At 43.9% G+C, this 19,245-nt stretch overlaps 1 protein-coding gene across 9 annotated transcripts in view; it reads left to right on the top strand.

The window, feature by feature from the left end:
* The window catches only part of DLG2 (discs large MAGUK scaffold protein 2), a 1,447,004-nt gene that overhangs the window by 219,837 nt on the left and 1,207,922 nt on the right, over positions 1–19,245 (top strand). For all 9 annotated transcript variants that reach the window (XM_074955894.1, XM_074956046.1, XM_074955852.1 and 6 more), the window contains one exon: positions 17,570–17,668. In XM_074955894.1, coding sequence (XP_074811995.1) covers positions 17,570–17,668 — 99 coding nt within the window. The remainder of the gene's footprint in view (positions 1–17,569; positions 17,669–19,245) is intronic.

Raw genomic sequence — 19,245 nt, 5'->3', positions numbered from 1 at the left:
CTGTATCCTATCCCTGCCCTCCAGCGTATCTATCACTCCTCCTAGTTTAGTATCATCCGCAAATTTGCTGAGGGTGCAATCCACACCATCCTCCAGATCATTTATGAAGATATTGGACAAAACCGGCCCCAGACCGACCCCTGGGGCACTCCACTTGACACCGGCTGCCAACTAGACATGGAGCCATTGATCACTACCCGTTGAGCCCGACAATCTAGCCAACTTCTACTCACCTTATAGTGCATTCATCCAGCCCATACTTCTTTAACTTGCTGACAAGAATACTGTGGGAGGCCGTGTCAAAAGCTTTGCTAAAGTCAAGAAACAATACATCCACTGCTTTCCCTTCATCCACAGAACCAGTAATCTCATCATAGAAGGCGATTAGATTAGTCAGGCATGACCTTCCCTTGGTGAATCCATGCTGACTGTTCCTGATCACTTTCCTCTCATGTAAGTGCTTCAGGATTGATTCTTTGAGGACCTGCTCCATGATTTTTCCAGGGACTGAGGTGAGGCTGACTGGCCTGTAGTTCCCAGGATCCTCCTTCTTCCCTTTTTTAAAGATTGGCACTACATTAGCCTTTTTCCAGTCATCCGGGACTTCCCCCGTTTGCCACGAGTTTTCAAAGATAATGGCCAATGGCTCTGCAATCACCTCCGCCAATTCCTTCAGCACTCTCGGATGCAACTCGTCTGGCCCCATGGACTTGTGCACCTCCAGCTTTTCTAAATAGTCCCTAACCACCTCTTTCTCCACTGAGGGCTGGCCATCTACTCCCCATGCTGTGATGCCCAGCGCAGCAGTCTGGGAGCTGACCTTGTTAGTGAAAACAGAGGCAAAAAAAGCATTGAGTACATTAGCTTTTTCCACATCCTCTGTCACTAGGTTGCCTCCCTCATTCAGTAAGGGGCCCACACTTTCCTTGGCTTTCTTCTTGTTGCCAACATACCTGAAGAAACCCTTCTTGTTACTCTTGACATCTCTTGCTAGCTGCAGCTCCAGGTGCGATTTGGCCCTCCTGATTTCATTCCTACATGCCCGAGCAATATTTTTATACTCATCCCTGGTCATATGTCCAACGTTCCACTTCTTGTAAGCTTCTTTTTTATGTTTAAGATCCGCTAGGATTTCACCGTTAAGCCAAGCTGGTCGCCTGCCATATTTACTATTCTTTCGACTCATCGGTAGATGAGGTAGATCGTGCCAAACCAACCTGATCTTCTTCTTTGAGAAAGTAACAGATTTTATTAGACGAAGGAAATGCAGTGGATCTAATTTACCTAGATTTCAGTAAGGGGTTTGATACGGTGCCACATGGGGAATTATTAGTTAAATTGGAAAAGATGGGGATCAATATGAAAATTGAAAGGTGAATAAGGAATTGGTTAAAGGGGAGACTACAGCAGGTCATACTGAAAGGTGAACAGTCAGGCGGGAGGGAGGTTACCAGTGGAGTTCCTCAGGGATCAGTTTTGGGACCAATCTTATTTAATCTTTTTATTACTGACCTCGGCACAAAAAGTGGGAGTGCGCTAATAAAGTTTGCGGATGATACAAAGCTGGGAGGTTTTGCCAATTTAGAGAAGGACCGGGATATCATACAGGAGGATCTGGATGATCTTGTAAACTAGAGTAATAGTAATAGGATGAAATTTAATAGTGAGAAGTGTAAGGTCATGCATTTAGGGATTAATAACAAGCATTTTAGTTATAAGCTGGGGACGCATCAATTAGAAGTAACGGAGGAGGAGAAGGACCTTGGAGTATTGGTTGACCACAGGATGACTATGAGCTGCCAATGTGATATGGCTATGAAAAAAGGTAATGCAGTGTTGGGATGCATCAGGTGAGGTATTTCCAGTAGAGATAAGGAGGTGTTAGTACCATTATACAAGGCACTGGTGAGACCTCAGCTGGAATATTGGGTGCAGTTCTGGTCTCCCATGTTTAAGAAAGATGAATTCAAACTGGAACAGGTACAGAGAAGGGCTACTAGGATGATCCAAGGAATGGAAAACCTGTCTTATGAAAGGAGACTCAAAGAGCTTGGCTTGTTTAGCCTAACCAAAAGAAGGCTGAGGGGAGATATGATTGCTCTCTATAAATATATCAGAGGGATAAATACCAGTGAGGGAGAGGAATTATTTAAGCTCAGTACCAATGTGGACACAAGAACAAATGGGTATGAACTGGTCATTGGGAAGTTTAGACTTGAAATTAGATGAAGGTTTCTAACCATCGGAGGAGTGAGGTTCTGGAATAGCCTTCCAAGGGAAGCAGTGGGGGCAAAAGACCTATTTGGCTTCAAGATTAAACTCGATAAATTTATGGAGGAAATGGTATCATGGGATAACATGATTTTGGCAATTAATTGATCGTTAACTGTTCATGGTAAATAGGCCCAATGGCCTGTGATGGGATGTTAGATGGGGTGGGATCTGAGTTACTACAGAGAATTCTTTCCTGGGTATCTGGCTGGTGAATCTTGCCCACATGCTCAGGGTTCAGCTGATCGCCATATTTGGGGTCAGGAAGGAATTTTCCTCCAGGGCAGATTGGAAGAGGCCTGGGGTTTTTTTGCCCTCCTCTGCAGCATGGGGCACGGGTCACTTGCTGGAGGATTCTCTGTACCTTGAAGTATTTAAACCATGATTTGAGGACTTCAATAGCTCACACATAGGTGAGAGGTTTATTGCAGGAGTGAGTGGGTGAGATTCTGTGGCCTGCATTGTGCAGGAGGTCAGACTAGATCATAATGGTCCCTTCTGACCTTAATATCTATGAATACTCTGCCTCCATGCTGTTCTTGAACAGACAGTTCCCATTAACTAAAATGTAAACAGTAAAAATGCAACAGTAAAATAAATATTAACACCACATCAAAATTCACTTCTAAATACAAGAATTTGCAACCTAAAATCATTCCAACGCTTTAACCAGCATCTTTTCACTAATCCTCATACCTGCATGTATATTTGTTTTCACCCCCTGGGGTCATGAGCAGGGCTTGAACCCTTAATCTTCAAAACAGCCATCTTCCTCTTCAGCTTAACAGTAGTGGGGTGGGGTGGGGGAAAGCATGCTGTTATCCTCTGGGTGGAGCAGCTCATATAGGGAGACAAAACACATAGAGTGCCAGTGGGCGCTACATATTTTTGGGAGCCAGCTATGGAATGCTGAACATCAGGATTCTTGGTTTCTATTCCTGGCTTTGGGAGTAGATTGTGGTCTAGCAGTGAGACACCATAGCAACATGTAACAATACCTTTGTTTTGGTTTTCTGGGGGGATTGAAGATAGTACCACTCGATGTAAAGCAAGCCTCCACCACATCTCATAGTATGGACAGTGGTCTAGTCACTAATGGGTGACCCTGAGTCACATTGTTTTGATGTTTATTACAGAAACACCTAAACTGGGATTTTCCTGGAATTCTGAAGGAGTGTGTGACAAACTGGATGAGACTTGGTTCTGTTATACTAGAGAGTCCAAGTGAAATCCTTGCTCTATTGAATTCAATGGCAGAGCACCCATTGACTTCACTGGGGTTAGGATTTCATTCAGTTTCAGTTTCTATTTCTAGCTCTGCCTAAAGTTACCTTGGTCAAACTCTGTTATCTTGTCTGTGAAATTGGTGAATGATGATACCTGCGACAAGTATGAGACCTTGGCTCACAAGGGTGAAGAAAGATACAGAAATATAGTCACTGAAAGAGCTGGGACTAGGGCACATGACCTGTGGGCTTGCAATGTGATGCATTTTCCCCCCGGGGTGTTCTAGGGAAGGCTCTCACACCCCCACCCTAATCCCTAATTTTTGCTTCCCCCAGCTGGATAAAGGCAGGAGCTTTTCTCCTCATGAGATTTCCTGCAGTAGAGGCCAAAACTAATTTACTAGTGATAAATTGTGAGACTTGGCAGCACTGTTTAGATAGAGCAATAAAGTTGCTGAATCATTGATGGACAATTCATGGGCACAGAAGGCCTTCCTTCGCTGCTGGTTTGTGGACAAAGGATGAACTCGAATCAAACTGCATGTTGAGTTCACATGTGGTTTAAACAGAATCTTTCACACAGCTCTACTAGAGGTGTCTGCAACCGTATACACTGGAGTGAACCATTGTTTGCTAGTATCAGTGGCCTTCAGAACATCTGCTAGTTCATCTTGGGCTGCTCTTTTTCTCTAGAATGGCTGTTAACTGAATTAATGTACATTAATACACCGTAAAATGAGTAATTCCAGCATATGCTATAATGTATTTTACTTTCCCCCGGTAGCTTTTAAAATGTTTTAATGATTTGTAAAATGCTTATTTGCAAGACAGTTAATTAAATAAAAGTCAGTATCTCTCAGCACTGTGTATTCCTTGGAGCCTTTGATTATCAGGATGATTGAGTTATTGACGTGTTTCTGTTTCCATGAGATTTCTACTTTATTTGTATTTCTCCCATCACCACTACCACCCCACCATTGCATCATAACCATCCTGGAGCAAATTAGCATTTACCTACAGGCCGGCATGGGGGTTGTTCAGACCTGCCCTTTCCTGTGGGGAATTTAGGGTGGGACTGTGTCTCAGGAAGTGTATTCTTCTCCAGACAGCTTGGTGACAAGAGGGTCTGTACAGGCTGCACCCATCTTTAAGATGGAGCAGCCTATTCATCCCAGTGCACAGGTCTGCTTCTGAGACTGGTATGTATCTGGAGCCATAATCCTGTCTCCTTTGGGGTGTGTGGAGGAGAATTCCTTGCATTCCCCTGAGCACAGGAATTGTGATTGTAAATGGTCCCTGTATTGGATGCTCAAGAGATGTAAAAAGGAGGCTTCTTGCATGTGGGAGAACCACATGCCTGGGTTGTCAGGAGGGTTTGAATCCAGGATCTTAAGCACAACAACTCTGACCATCCCCACTGTAAGTAGAGAGTAACTCAGTTAGCTGGTAGCAGAAGTAGGCTGTTATCTGCCAGTTGTTACACATCCTCCCCATCCCTTCACAACCTCGGAAGGACCATCAACAGTTTGGCTATTACTGGTTTATTATGACGAAATACTTCATCAGAGATAAAACTTTGGCTGGTCAATGTGCACAGGTTATACCAGAAAACTCATCCCAAGAAGAGGGAACATGGCACAGAAGTGACCCCAGGCTACTCCATAGGCTGTCTGCTGCAGGAGATGCACAGAGGCACACTGGGTCGTACCATGCAGGTCTAGGGAGTAACCCATACAGGTCATCTGTGGTATATTGCGTGTGGATTATATAACCTCTGAGATTATTCCTGTTGTCATTGGTAGGATGACGATGAAGGAGCAGAATACTGGCTGCATTTATGTGCACTTGTTTGTTTGGTCAAATGATAGAGTACCAGAGTTGGGTACTTTTAAAATAACTATACATGTGGTGACTATTGTAGATACCCACAAAATACCTCATCCTACCACGTTATGTATAAGGCTCAAATTTTCTGCAATTCCAGAGTCTTGTAGCAGGCTGGGAAACTCACCCATAATTATCAAATGCACCTCCTCAGGAAAGTGCAATTGCCTTGGTGAGCTCAAATGCTGTAACTGTAGAGGAGTGGGTGCTGTTACCGATTCATTGTTGACATGGACAATCCAGGATCTCTACATGCCTTCACATCACTGAAACACATTGTTTGGCAGAAGCCTGGCAGGTGACAGATCTTCCATAATTCATAATTGGGCTTTTGGGTGAAGTAATCACTTGGAAAAAATACCAATGGCTGCTTTGTTGATAAACAGTGAAAACTGTCTGCCCTGGTGAGGTTCAGGGGAAAAGGTGCTATGAACACAGTTGAGCTACAGATAGGCATTGTTGAAATTAGATTAAATAAACAAGTAGCTCATGTGATTACTATTTTATTAATAAACATTTATATAGTGCCACACATTTACACAATGAAAAAGACACTGTCCTGAAGAAATGAGCATCTGAATAGTCTAGGTTAATTATAATGTAAATGGATTTGTTTTAACCATACCAAAAATTGTCTTCTGTGCTATTTGTAATTCTCATGGTTACTTGTCAGTGAGCAAAGTTGCCATATTAGATGATGAGCTGCTATTGCATCATTTGCCTGTAGCATCTCTTCACCTGTCTTGTCTTTTCCTTTTGCTTACAAAATCAATCAGAAAAAGGCCTTATTTTCTGTTATATGAAGACACAGTAGTTCACAAACGTCCGTCTTTATACTGAGGGAAGTAATAAAAGGTTTAGTCTTGGACATTTTTCAAGGTAGAAGCATTATTTCCAAACCCACTAGAAATGGAAGTACAGGTGCAGTGCTCTGGTCTTGTGCTGATTTACTAGTGTCATACTATAGCACACTGGCTGCACTGCATCTCTGCTTGATAAGTAGAAGGGACTGCAGGGTTCAGGGAGAATGAGCAGTTGCTCAGTGGCTCTTTTGCCAACTGGTAGCTCTTGGATCCACTGGGTGCTATGAGACCTCATAGATAGCATAGGCCTTGGGATTGCTTCTAAAGACAGTGTGTCTCATCTACACTGATGCAACTCAAAAATAAGAGTGAGGAGGATCAAGCCCCAGATTTTCTCCTTTTTAAAATCTCTTTTACAACACACAATAGAGGCCCCGTTTTTGCCAGTATTCTGCACAGACAAGCTTAGTCATATGTCAAAACAAATAGCTAAATATCTATTGTGTTTTAGGTGGATTGCTAATGTGTACTTTATACATCTTTGAGAACTATATATTATTCTGCTAATGCATGTTGACCTTTAATACAGTGTAGAGAGAGATGCTCCAGATTTATTATTATTGCATCTTACTTGAGCTGTTTGTATCCTCTTAATGTCCTGATTTTACTGCTCTTCACAATTAATCTCTGACCCATTTCCCTAAGGCAAACAATTGAAACATTTCATACTACTTTATGACATGGTTTATATTCTTGCAAAATACTGGAGTCAACTAATGGGGATGCATTTGTAGACAAAGTTTTATCAACAAATGGAAGCTTTTTCTTACCAGACTCTTCAGTAGTGCCCATTTGATAAATAATATATTCTGCAGTGTTTGAGAATTTATGGGCAGGTTCCACTGAGGAGTGGCAGAGAGTAAGTACCTCTTAGGATCAGGGCAAGTCTATTTCTGATGAGTGGAGCAAAGAGTTAATATGCTTGGTTCACCTAGCTGATAACACTGTCTGTAGCAATCATAACAGAATTTTATACTAACCAGAGGTTACACTACATTGAGTACTAAAATGATATTGCAATTGTTATGCATGCTGCCTACACCCATTTCAAAACTTTTCCTCTTCTTAAATAACACTAAGATTTTGTCAACTGATGGGACTTCATGTATGTTTGGAAATAAGTAATGTCCATGATATATTGTATTAATAAAGTACCAGCATTCTTAGATATGTAAGAACATTTTGGCAGCTTTTCCTTAGACTGCTACATGGCCAGGGACTGTCCCTCCTGGAATGTCCGGAATTGGCCCCAGAGCCCTGTAGGTGCTACCATAACAAATAATGAAAAATAATTTAGGAAACATGTGGAATGTTTCTGTACATTCTGATGTTTTTTTAAACAATCAAAATGACAAAAGTTAGATTTTGCTTCTGATTGGCATGTACCAAGTTAATGTTTAGTTTACTGAGGTGCTGAGTGCTATTTATCTATTTACGTGGCTCCCATGCCCATAGTATCGGAGTACTGTAAAAATCAACTGGGAGGGCACCTGTGAGGAGTCACTCATCACCCTCCTCAGGATTGGGCTCTTAACTAGTATTAGCAATGCAACTTGATCCTAAAGCCCTGGGAAAGAACCATTTACTTGAGTGGGAATTACAGATGCAAAAAACTACTGTAGGATTGGGACTACGGACCCAAACCAACTCTGGGTGAAGAGAAGGAGAATCAGCGAGGCTGCTGGCATGTGAAATTAAAAAGATGGTAGAGGATTTTTTAAACTGAGAACTGGAAGAAAGCCAGAGGCATCCCTTAGGGATAAATTTGGTAAGTACAGGTAGGAGCTAGTCAGAAACAGCCAAATGAAATAGTTAAATATAACACATGAAGGCAAACAACTGAATGTTGACAAAATGTACAGAGGTGGTTTTGGAACAAATTAAACAGTCATAAGTCACCAAAACCAGATGGTATTCACATGAGTTCTTAAGGAACTCAAATATGAAATTGCATAACTGTTAACTATACTAGGTAACCTATTGCTTAATTCAGCCTCTGTACCAGATGACTAGCAGATAGCTAATGTAACACTGATTGATTGATTTTAAAAAGGTGATCCTTGCAATTACAGGCGAGTAAGCCTAACTTCAGTTCCAGGCAAACTGGTTGAAACTATAGTAAAGAACGGGATTATCAGACAGTTAGGTGTGGTCTACACTAGGGTGGGGGATCGATCTAAATTTAGCAATTTCAGCTACGTGAATAACTACTGATGCTTCCCCATCAACTCTGCCCACGACTGCTGATGCTTCCCCATCAACTCTGCCCACGCTTCTCCCTCCAGTGGAGTACCGGAGTTGGCAGGAGAGTGCTTGGTGGTCGATTTATCACGTCTTCATTAGATGTGATAAATCTACCCTCGCTGGATCAGTCGTTTCTGGAGGTGAGTGTAGACATGCCCTTAGATGAACATGTGTTGGAAGAGTGAGCACAGCTTTTGGAAAGGGAAATCGTGCCTCACCAATCTATTAGAATTCACTGAGGGTGTTAACAAACATATGGACAAGGTGATCCAGTTGATATACTGTACTTGCATTTTCAGAAAGCCTTTGATAAGGTCCATCGCCAGAGTCTCTTAAGCAAAGTAAGCAGTCATGGGATAAGAAGGAGGGTCCTCTTGTGGATCATTAACTGTTTAAAACAGGGATTGGCAACCTTTGGCATGCAGCCTGTCAGGGAAATCTACTGGCGGGCTGGGACGGTTTGTTTACCTGCAGTGTCTGCAGGTTTGGCCGATTGCAGCTCCCACTGGCCGCGGTTCGCCATTCCAGGCCAATGGGGGCTGCAGGAACCTATGCCTCTAAGCAACCTATACTGCAGTAGTCTCAAGTTTTTGGGCAAGGCACACGTGAAGAACTGGAGTCAGATTTGTCAGGACTTCAAATTTAGGATGAAAAAAGATAGGAAAGCAAGGCTAAAGTTCCTGCTAATGGAGGTGGTGCTAAGTCCACCTTCAGAGCCATCCCATTTGAGTCAGTGCTGCAGCTTCAGTTCAAGACTATCAGAGTCCCGGCACTGGTCATCCTTACCTATTCCCAGGGAGAAGCATAAGCCTTCCACAAAGGCACCAACCAGAGGAAGATTCCACCCCTCACGCCTGTAAAACAGGTGGAAGGGGAGTCAAGTAGAGTACAATCAAGATTGAGGCACTCCTCCAAATTGGGGCCTAAGCAGTGCTTAATTTGTAATGAAAGACGTGTCAGGACTCAAGCAATTTTTCTACACTCATAACTGATGCAGCAAGCCCAGAGGTGCCGGGGCTATGAGCTGCCAAGCCTAGAGGTGCTGGGGCTCGGCTCTGGCATTGGGCCTAAGACAGCACTGTTGGCTACAGTGCTGGAACAGACATCGAGTCTGGTGCCAGAAACGGAACCATCAACTTCAGCCACACCGCATCGACCAGATAAGATCTTGGTGCTGACTATACTTCCGGCATTTGCAGTGGCAAGGAATTTACTTTGCTTTTTGGTACAGGAATCAGCTCCCTCAGTAAAGTCAGTATCATTAGACCACCCAGCACCAACATCTGTGATGCAGGACCTGGTCCTGCACCGGCTGCCTACTTCCTAGACGGTCTACCCACCCATCAGTACAGTCTAAACAGGAGCCAGCACTGATGGTGTGTCTCCAGCCAGTGCCTGGTTCTCAGCACTGGTCCCTGGCACCAACCAGGACAGCCCCCCTGTGGTCAGTGGAAGGGGAGTTGCCTTCTTTGGACTCTGAGGTAGGCTCAAGTATCTCTCCACCTCAGAGCAGGACCCACCATCCTCTGCCTAGATCCTTCCTCTCTGGGTACCTTTGCAACCCCACAATGTGAGCTTTTATGGCAATGTGGCCAGGAGGTCACTGGTGTCCAGCCCCTGGCCCTTTTGGAACTCCTGGGGTTTTCCTACTCAGTACCTTTGTCTGGAGGGGATGAATCCTTGCATCATGCCACCCTGACTTCAGTAGCCGGTACCTGGCCCAGTGCTGAGCCTCAGGAAGAGGCTCTTGAGGAGCCAGCAGAGCATCCTGAAGAAGAGGTGAACCACATCCAGTCAGCTTCATCTTCATCCTCACCAGATGAGGCAGTTTCCTCAGACACAACATCATCCCCTCCCAGTGACTACAAGACAATCAGGAATTATTAAAGAGGGTGCCTTTGGACTTGGACATTCAGATCAAGGAGGTCAGAGAGTCTTCTCATCACAATATATCAAGATTGATATATTATCTACAGCAGGTCCATTTAGAGTGGCACTGCCAATGAATGAGGCGATATTGGGGCCTATAAAGACACTATGACTGACCCCATCTTCCTTGCTTTCCATCTCAAAGCAGGCAGAGTGCAAGTATTGTGTACCTTCCCAAGGGTTTGACTACCTATACTCCCACCCTGCTCCGGGGTCACTAATGCTTGCAGCAGCTAATGAAAGGAAACCCCAGGGTCATCAACCTGCCACTCCCAAATCAAGAGGCAAACAAAAAATTTATTTGGTAGGAAAGTTTATTTAACTGGGGGGTTGCAGCTCTGCTGGGAAATTTTGATTTGAAATTGTGGGGCTCTTTGGAGAAATTCAAAGATCTGTTGCTTGAGGATGCTAGGCATGAGTTGTTTGCTGGCAAATGAGAGCAGATGAGTGGCGTGGACTTCTCTGCAGCCTGGGCTCCGCAGACTTGACTGCTAGGACTATGGCTTCTGCAGTCTCCATGCAGAGCTCCTTATGGCTGGAGTCTTCCAGTCTACCCTGTGAAGTCCAGCATACTATTCAGGACTTATCTTTTGAAAGTCCTTCCCTGGAGACAGCAAACTCCATGGCCTTAAGGGTGACAGAAGTCCCTGGATTTGTACTCACCTGCCCAGTCAGAAAGCACTATCTGCCTCAGCAGACACACTGTTATCCTGCTCTGCCTCCTCATCAGGACCCCTCAATAAAGAAGAGGGGTTATAGGCACTGGCCTGCCTCTTCTGTTTTGGCTCCAGCTCCTGGCCCTTCTAGATACCCAGGAACTGCTAAGCAATAATTTTGATGGGTCAGTCAAGGATGTCAGGCCAGTCTCCATGTTTCCAGACCCTATCTCCCCCATATTTGTAAGCTGTCTTTCCCACTTCCTCAGTGCTTGGTCTTGAGTACTGCAGTTATACCCTCCAATTTGTTTCTATCCCTCCTTCCCACACTCCCTCCCTGTCCTCCTTCAGGGACCACTCTCACAAGGAACTCCTCTTCCAGAAGGTACTCTCTCTCTTTCAGGTGGGTACCATAGAGGAGGTTCCACAGTGTCACAGAGGGACAAGGGTTTATTCTTGCTATTTCCTAATCCTGAAAGTGAAGGGGGCTCTCAGACCAATTTTAGATCTGGGTGAACTCAACAAATTCTTAAACATAATGCTTCGCATGGTCACCCTAGCTTCTGATGTTCCCTCCCTGAGCCCTGGAAACTGGTTTGTCATCCTTGACTCAGGGACTGTGGTCTACAGAGGACTTTGCTTTCAGCTCACTGATGTTGATATGTAAAGCTATCAGATTGGCATGCCAGGTTTTTCTGCCACAGAAGGGGGAAAAGGGGAAAGCCTGTTAATCTTCACAGACAGCACAATAGCAATGCTATATCTCAACAGGCAGGGAGGACTTCGCTCTTCTCAGCTCTGGCAAGAGGCAACTCTTTGTGAGTTTTGCATTGCAAACTCAATAGAGCTAGAAGCTTCTTGCCTACCGGATGACCAAAATGACCTTGCAGACATCCTGAGCAAACTGTTTACAAGTCACCAAGTGGTCTCTTTCCCAGGGTGTGTCCAGATACAATTTTCAATGGTGGGAGGTCTCCCTATTTACAAAAAGATCCACAAAGTGTCAGCAGTTCTTTAACCCTTGAGGTTGCAGCCTTCGTTCCCTTACAGACATGTTCTTACTACCATAGACCTAGTCAAAGTGTATCCTAAGGTGCACAATCTGTTTTCCCATGAGACCTAAACTTAGTGTTGTCAAGGCATATGGGTCTCCCATTTGAACTTTTGGCTACTTACTACTCTCTGCTACATCTAACAATGGAGGTGGCATGTGGTTGCCATCACCTCTGCTAGAAGGGTAGGAGAGCTGCTTGTGTTAATGACAACCTCCCTATACCATCTTCAAGGACAAGGTTTACCTGTGCCCTCATCTGAGGTTTGGGTAGTGGTGTCCTCATTCCATGTCAACCAGCCAGTTTACTTTATGTCATTTTTCACTAAACCATACTTGAGTAGGGAAGGAAAATATTTGCACACTCTGGATGTCAGAAGAGCTCTGGTGTTCTACCTTACCAGAATCAAGCAGTTCCATAAGTCTTTTCAACTGTTCATCATGGTTGCAGACAGAATAAAAGGGCAATCTCCTCTGAGAATTTCTTCTTGGATAGCATATGCATATACATGAGGCTATGACCAGTCTAACGTCACCCCATCGAGCAGAGTCACAGCTCATTTCATGAGATCACATTTGGCCTCTGCGACTTTTCTGGCACGTGTTCTAATTCTGGACATTTGTAGAGAGGCAACTTAGTCCTCAGTGCACACATTTGCTTCTCATTATGCCTTCACTCAGGACTCAAGAGATGATGCTACAGTTGGATGTTTTCCTCCTGTCTTCATTCAGATTCCAATCCTGCCTCCTGTTTCACTGCTTGTGAGTCACCAAGAGAGGAATGCATGTGTGCAAACACTTGAAGAAAAAACTGTTAATAATCTGTTCCATAACTGTTGTTTGCCATGTGTTGTACATGTCCATTCCACGACCTGCCCTCCCACTCCTCTGCATCGAAGTTCTGGCAAGCGGGAACTGAGGGGACCAGGGAACGGCTCTGCCCTTGATACCTATATGCAGTGGCACATAGCAGCAGAGGGCACTTGAGCAGCCCAATAGGTACTGCTGAGGGGAAAAAAGTTTCCAACTGCCATGCACTTGATGCACAGACACACAGAGTGAAATGGCCATGTGCAACACATCTTGAACAACAGTAACATAACAGGCTAGTAATGAATTTTTCTAAATTAGGTGTTAGTGCTCAAGACTTATCAGGGATAGTTCTCTGAAAACTTCAGCTCAGTTCATAGCAGCAGTCCAAAAGGCTCACAGAATTTTAGGAACTGTTAGGAAAGGGATTGAAAATAAGACAGAAAATATTATAATGCCACTGTATAAATCCATAGTGTGCCCACACCTTGAATGCGGTGTCCGGTTTTGGTCGCTGCATCTCAAAAAGGTTATAGTGGAACTGGAAAAGGTTCAGAGAAGGGCAACCAGATGATACCATGGAACAGCTTCTATATGAGGAGAGCCTAAAATGACTACAGCTGTTCATCTTAGAAAAGAGACAATAGGAGGCTACTATAGAGGTCTCTAAAAACATGAATGGGGTGGCAAAAGTGAATAAAGAAGGGTTATTTACCCTTTCCAACAATACCAAAACCAGGGGTCACCTGATGAAATTATTAAGCAACAGATTTGGTACAAAAAAAAGTGTTTCACACGATGCAAAATTAACTTATGAACCTATTGCCATGGGATGTTGTGATGGCCAAAAGTATAACTGGGTTCAAAAAAGAACTAGATAAGTTAATGGAGGATAGGTCTACCAATGGCTATTAGCCAACATGGTCAGTTATGCAACCCCACGCTCAGGGTGGCTATATACTTCTGACTACTTGGTGGAATGAGGATAATCAGTGGGACGCAGTAATACCAGGGTACAAAATATATCAGGAGGACAGAACAGGTCATGCTGATGGGGGAGTGGCACTAAATGTGAATGAAAGCATAGAATCAAATGAAGTAAAAATCTTAAATGAACCAAACTTGTACTATAGAATCTCCATGGATAGTAATTCCATGCTTGAATAATAAGCATATAGCAGTAGGGATATATTACCAATCACCTTACCAGGATGGTGATAGTGACTGCAAAATGCTCAGGGCCATTAGAGATTATAAAAATAAAAAACCTCAATAATAATGAGGGATTTCAACTATCCCCATACTGACTGGCTATATGTCACCTCAGGACGGGATGCAGACATAAAGTTTCTTGACACCTTAAATGACTGCTTCTTGGAGCAGTCCTGGAACCCACAAGAGGAGAGACCATTTTTGATTTTAGTCCTAAGTGGAGCACAGGATTGGTCCAAGAGGTGAATATAGATAGACCATTTGGTAATAGTGACCATAATATAATAAATTTTAGCATCCATGTGGCAGGGAAAACACCAGAGCAGCCCAACACGGTAGCTTTTAATTTCAGAAGGGGGAACTACACAAAAATGAGGAAGTTAATTAAACAGAAATTAAAAGGTACAGTGCCAAAAGTGAAATCCCTGCAAGCTGCATGGAATTTTTTTAAAGACACCATAATAGAGGCTCAATTTAAATGTATACCCCAAGTTAAAAAACATAGTAAAAGAACCAGAAAAGTGCCACTGTGGCTAAACAACAAAGTAAAAGAAGCAGTGAGAGGCAAAAAGGCATCCTTTAAAAAGTGGAAGTTAAATTCTAGTGAGGAAAATAGAAAGGAGCATAAACTCTGGCAAGTGAAGTGTAAAACCAGCTCCAGGAGCAGAGCAGGGAGACAAAGACAAAACCAGAGCAGGGAGGAGGCAGGCTAGAGCTGGAACAAAGCTGGACCCAAGAGTAAGGCAAAGGCAGCTGGAGACATGGCACATGTTGAGGTGCTGCTGCAGCAAAGCTCAAGTAGCAGGCAACAGGGTCTCCTGCCCAGTGAGGAAGCCTGACCATTTGGAGGAGGCTCATGGGGCCCATCTGAGTTTGCCTAGTGACCTGGCTGGGAGCCAGCTGTGCTCCTGACAATCACTGCCTTACCTCACAGGGATGTTGTGAAGATGGAAGCATTAAGGATGGTGAGGCGCTCAGACATTGTGATGATGACTGTATGAGCACCTAAGACTGGTAGATAGGAGTAGTATTGGGTCCTAAAGGCTCATGCTGTATAGCGTTAAATAGTCTGATCTTTATCCAGCATAGCATTTACGCACATGCTTACCTTAATGCATGTCTCTAGTCCCACTGGTTTCAGTAAAGGTAACCATGTGTTTAAGTACTTTTGCTGGATGGGGGCCAGGGTGCTCAGTACATTATCGGACTAAGCCCTAACTAAACAAGTTAGCACCAGAGGATAATACATTTGAACATGTGGATCTGATTTGGGCCATTTTTTTGGCTCTGGCCCATTGTTTTCTAAATGGTGCTGGCAGTAGTTGGCCTATTTAAAATGCTGACAATTGCTTGCCTGTTGTGTTAAAATTGTCTGCTCCCAGTGAATGGTCTAATCAGGACGGCTTTACACGACTCATGATTTCTGTGGCACTCAACACCATGTGGGACAGAGCACAGCATTGTTTGATTCCACCCCACTTTCCTGTTTGTGTTCTTGAAAAGCTATTAATATTTGTCTCATAAATGCAAAATCTACAGTAATGTGCTGTATGTTTAGTAGGAAAACCACAAGCACTAAACACTTTCCTATAATCTATAAATAAATCAATTAAAAGAAAATGGTTTACAGGAAAAGTTTGGTCATAAATTAGTGAGGAACGTGGTAGTGTTGGCCTTTTCCTATATCCTGGTATTGCAGATATGTTGAAAGAAGGCTTGTATTTTGTAATGGCTTTTTGCAAACATTGTCAAAATGAATGCTATGTAAATAAAACAACTCCCCCACCCCACTGTACTTAATTAAAAATATTTGCAGGCATGACCTTTCACAAATCTTGAGCACTTTCAAAAACATGTAACTTAGAGAATTTTGTGCAGTAATTAAGAACTGAGACAATTGTGGATAGTGTATACCAGTGGTTCACAACCAGGGGTCTTGGGGGGCCCCCTGAGGGGCTGTGAGCAGGTTTCAGAGGGTCCGCCAAGCGGGGCCGGCATTAGACTTGCTGGACCCCAGGGCAGAAAGCCGAAGCTCCACGACATGGGGCTAAAGCCTGGGGCCCTGAGCCCCGCCATCCAGGGCTGAAGCTGAAGCCTGAACAACTTAGCTTTGCAGTGCCCCCATGATGTGGTACCCTGAGCAGTTGCCATACTTGCTACCTCATAACGGCAGCCTTGGCTTTTATATGCAGAAAAATCATTGTTGTGGCACACGTGTGCCATGGAGTTTTTATAGCATGTTGGGGGGGCTTCAGAAAGAGAGGTTGAGCATCCCTGTACACTATACAGTTACTGGGCCCATTTCTGTGGCTGCTCTGAGTGAAATCTAGACCGCAAGTAAAGTCAGTGGGAGTTTTGGTATTCATCCAGGATTTAGGGTTGCTAGGTGTCCAGTTTTCTACAGGAACACCTAGGGGCTGGCAGGCTCCCTACCTGGCTCCACATGGCTCCCCAGAAGCAGAGACGTGTAGCTTGGCTCCTAGGTGGAGGGATGGCCAGGGGGGCTCTGCACACTGCCCCACCCCAAGTGCTGGCTCTGCAGCTCCCATTGGCCAGGAACCAAGGCTAATGGGAGCTGGAGGGTGGTGTGGCTGGGCAGAGGCAGCACACAGAGCCACCTGGCCACCCCTCTGCCTAGGAACAGAAGGACATGTCGCCGCTTCTGGGGAGCTGCCCGAGGTAAGTGCCACCCGGAGCCCATGCCCCGACCCCCCTGCCTCTCCCACACCCAAACTCCCTCCTGCCCCAGCCCGGAGTCCCCTCCTGAACCCAAACTCTCTCCCAGAGCCCACACCATGCATCTCCTCCCACACCCCAACTCCCTGCCCCAGCTCGGAGCTCCCTCCTGCACTCCAAAGCCCGGAGCCCCCTTCTGCACCCCAAACCGCTCAACCTCAGCCCCATCACAGAGCCCATGCCCCCAGCCAGGGCCCTCCCCCCCTCCAAACCCCAGCCTTCTGCCCCAGCCTGGTGAAAATGAGCAAGTGAGGGAGTGAGAGAGTAAGCAATAAAAGGGGGGGGGGTGGAGTGAGTAGAGGGCAGGGCCTTGGGGAAGGGGCAGGGCCAAGGTGTTCGGTTTTATGCGATTAGGAAGTTGGCAACTTTACCAAGATTTCACCTTCCATGTTTATGGCCTGATCTTGTGAGATGCTGAGCACCCTCAATTCCCTTTGAAGTCAACGAGAGGTGAGGTCACTCAACACTTCGCAGGATTCAGCCATAGGCTTCAGTGGGAGAGGCTGCAGAATCAACCCCAGAAAATGACAAATGGCAAGAAATTGAGGGCCAAATCTGGTTCATGAGCCCCAAGTGTGGATTAGAAGCACGATTACACTCCTGTATGTCTGGACTCATGCGTCCAGTGAGAAGTAATAGTATTATGCTGTGAATATAATTTGTTTTATTTGAATTTTTTTTCTATAGTCTGCGGTTTCCGGTGGGTCAGATGGATCAGTGTTATGTGATGAACACAATAAGGAGAATCAGTCTTTTGAAAATCATTCTGTAGACATGACGACAAAGGTAAGAGCTATGATTATTTTTATTGCATGATGAAATATATTGGTGAACTTTGTATACCGTTTCTTTGGATATGAAATGTATAGAGATGAATTGTATAGAGTATAAATTTATAGAGATGAAATGTACAGAGTAGATTGAGTTTTCAGTTCCTGTAATAATCTCTTGGTTTTTAATGAATTTAGGTTTTTGGGAAGGTTCAGATCAGGTTTATAACAGCAATTTATTGATATGTTGCTAGTTCTATTGATTTATTGATATGTTGCTAGTTCTATTGATTTAATACCATTCCATACAAGATTTTAGGTCTGTATCATGGGCATAAATGCCTCTGATGTTAGGGAGCAGTTGAAGCCTCAGGGTTTTTGTGTTGATCTTGTGATACCTTTATTTTTAAAGTTTAAGCAATGTTCATTGTGAAGGGTATTCCTTTTTTCCTTAGTTAGATTTATTTAAGGGTTCTCAGTGTAAACTGGAACCTAGTTTCTTGGTAGCTAAATAAAAAGTTGGTAAGGCAGAATGTAAATGTCAGCAGATGAGATGATTTTTGTAATGACAAACTAATGATAGTTCCAGTCGTATAAGTATACACTGAGTGGTAAATGAAGCAGCATGACTACAAGGTTACAGTGTAGGGATTTTTGTTACAGTACTACTTACAATAGTTACACAGTTTGCAGTGATGGAGTTATATGTTCTGTTTATAACATATAACATTCTGTTTCTGTTTCTGACTGCATGTTTCTGTTATAACATCTATGGTATTTTCAGATGCTCAAAACTTGGCTGTAATAGTTCTCTCTGGGCTCAGTATTACCATGGAAGGTTTCAGCCCTGAAGTCCTTCTTCTTTTTTTTTCTTTCCCAAGTTAAATACAAAGATTTGGACTTTTAATAACAGCAAATTGAAAATAAGAGGAAAAGAAAATAGAGGTTAACTGAGCTGGGATAATGAGTTGATCTCTAAAGAGCTTTGTTTCTTTAACACTGAAGACTTGCAGGTTATTTATTACCTCTTGTCTAAGACCCTCTCACTGGCTATGTGTAAACGTCTATATTGGCTCTGTCATTCACTAACTCCTTACAAACCATAACTGTAATGATCCAGCGTATCTTTCTGATTTCTCATGACACTGTGTTTCCACTCCATCTGCAGTCCTTACTCATGCCCAGTGATACGTATGTTCTACTCTGTGTGGTTAAGATTTGAGGAATTGTGTCCTGAGATCTGCTGATTTTTAGCCTGGTTCTGGGAGGTTGCTGAACCCCCTTAATTCTCATTGTAGTCAATGGGAAATGAGGGCATTCAGCAACTTTCAGGATGAGGACCTGTATACAGTATACCTGTATACTGTGTCCCCAATATCAAGCTGAAATAATCAAATAGCCCATTGATCTCAAAGGGCATTAAACGTGCTCAGCCCCTCATTGAATTTGATTCATTATGTTTATGGAGGAAGTTCCAGAATTGGAAATTACCAATTAAGCAGCAGGCATGGCCCAGATAGGTTTCTTGATGTCATAGGGCAGGGCATAAGATGTGATGTTCCACATTTACTAATTGGGGAATGCAGCATCAAT

Source organism: Natator depressus, chromosome 1 (genome assembly GCF_965152275.1).
Source record: "Natator depressus isolate rNatDep1 chromosome 1, rNatDep2.hap1, whole genome shotgun sequence".
In the NCBI taxonomy this organism is placed as follows: Eukaryota; Metazoa; Chordata; order Testudines; family Cheloniidae; genus Natator; species Natator depressus.
Note: the sequence above shows the minus strand (reverse complement) of the source record. Positions and strands in the feature narration are given on the sequence as shown.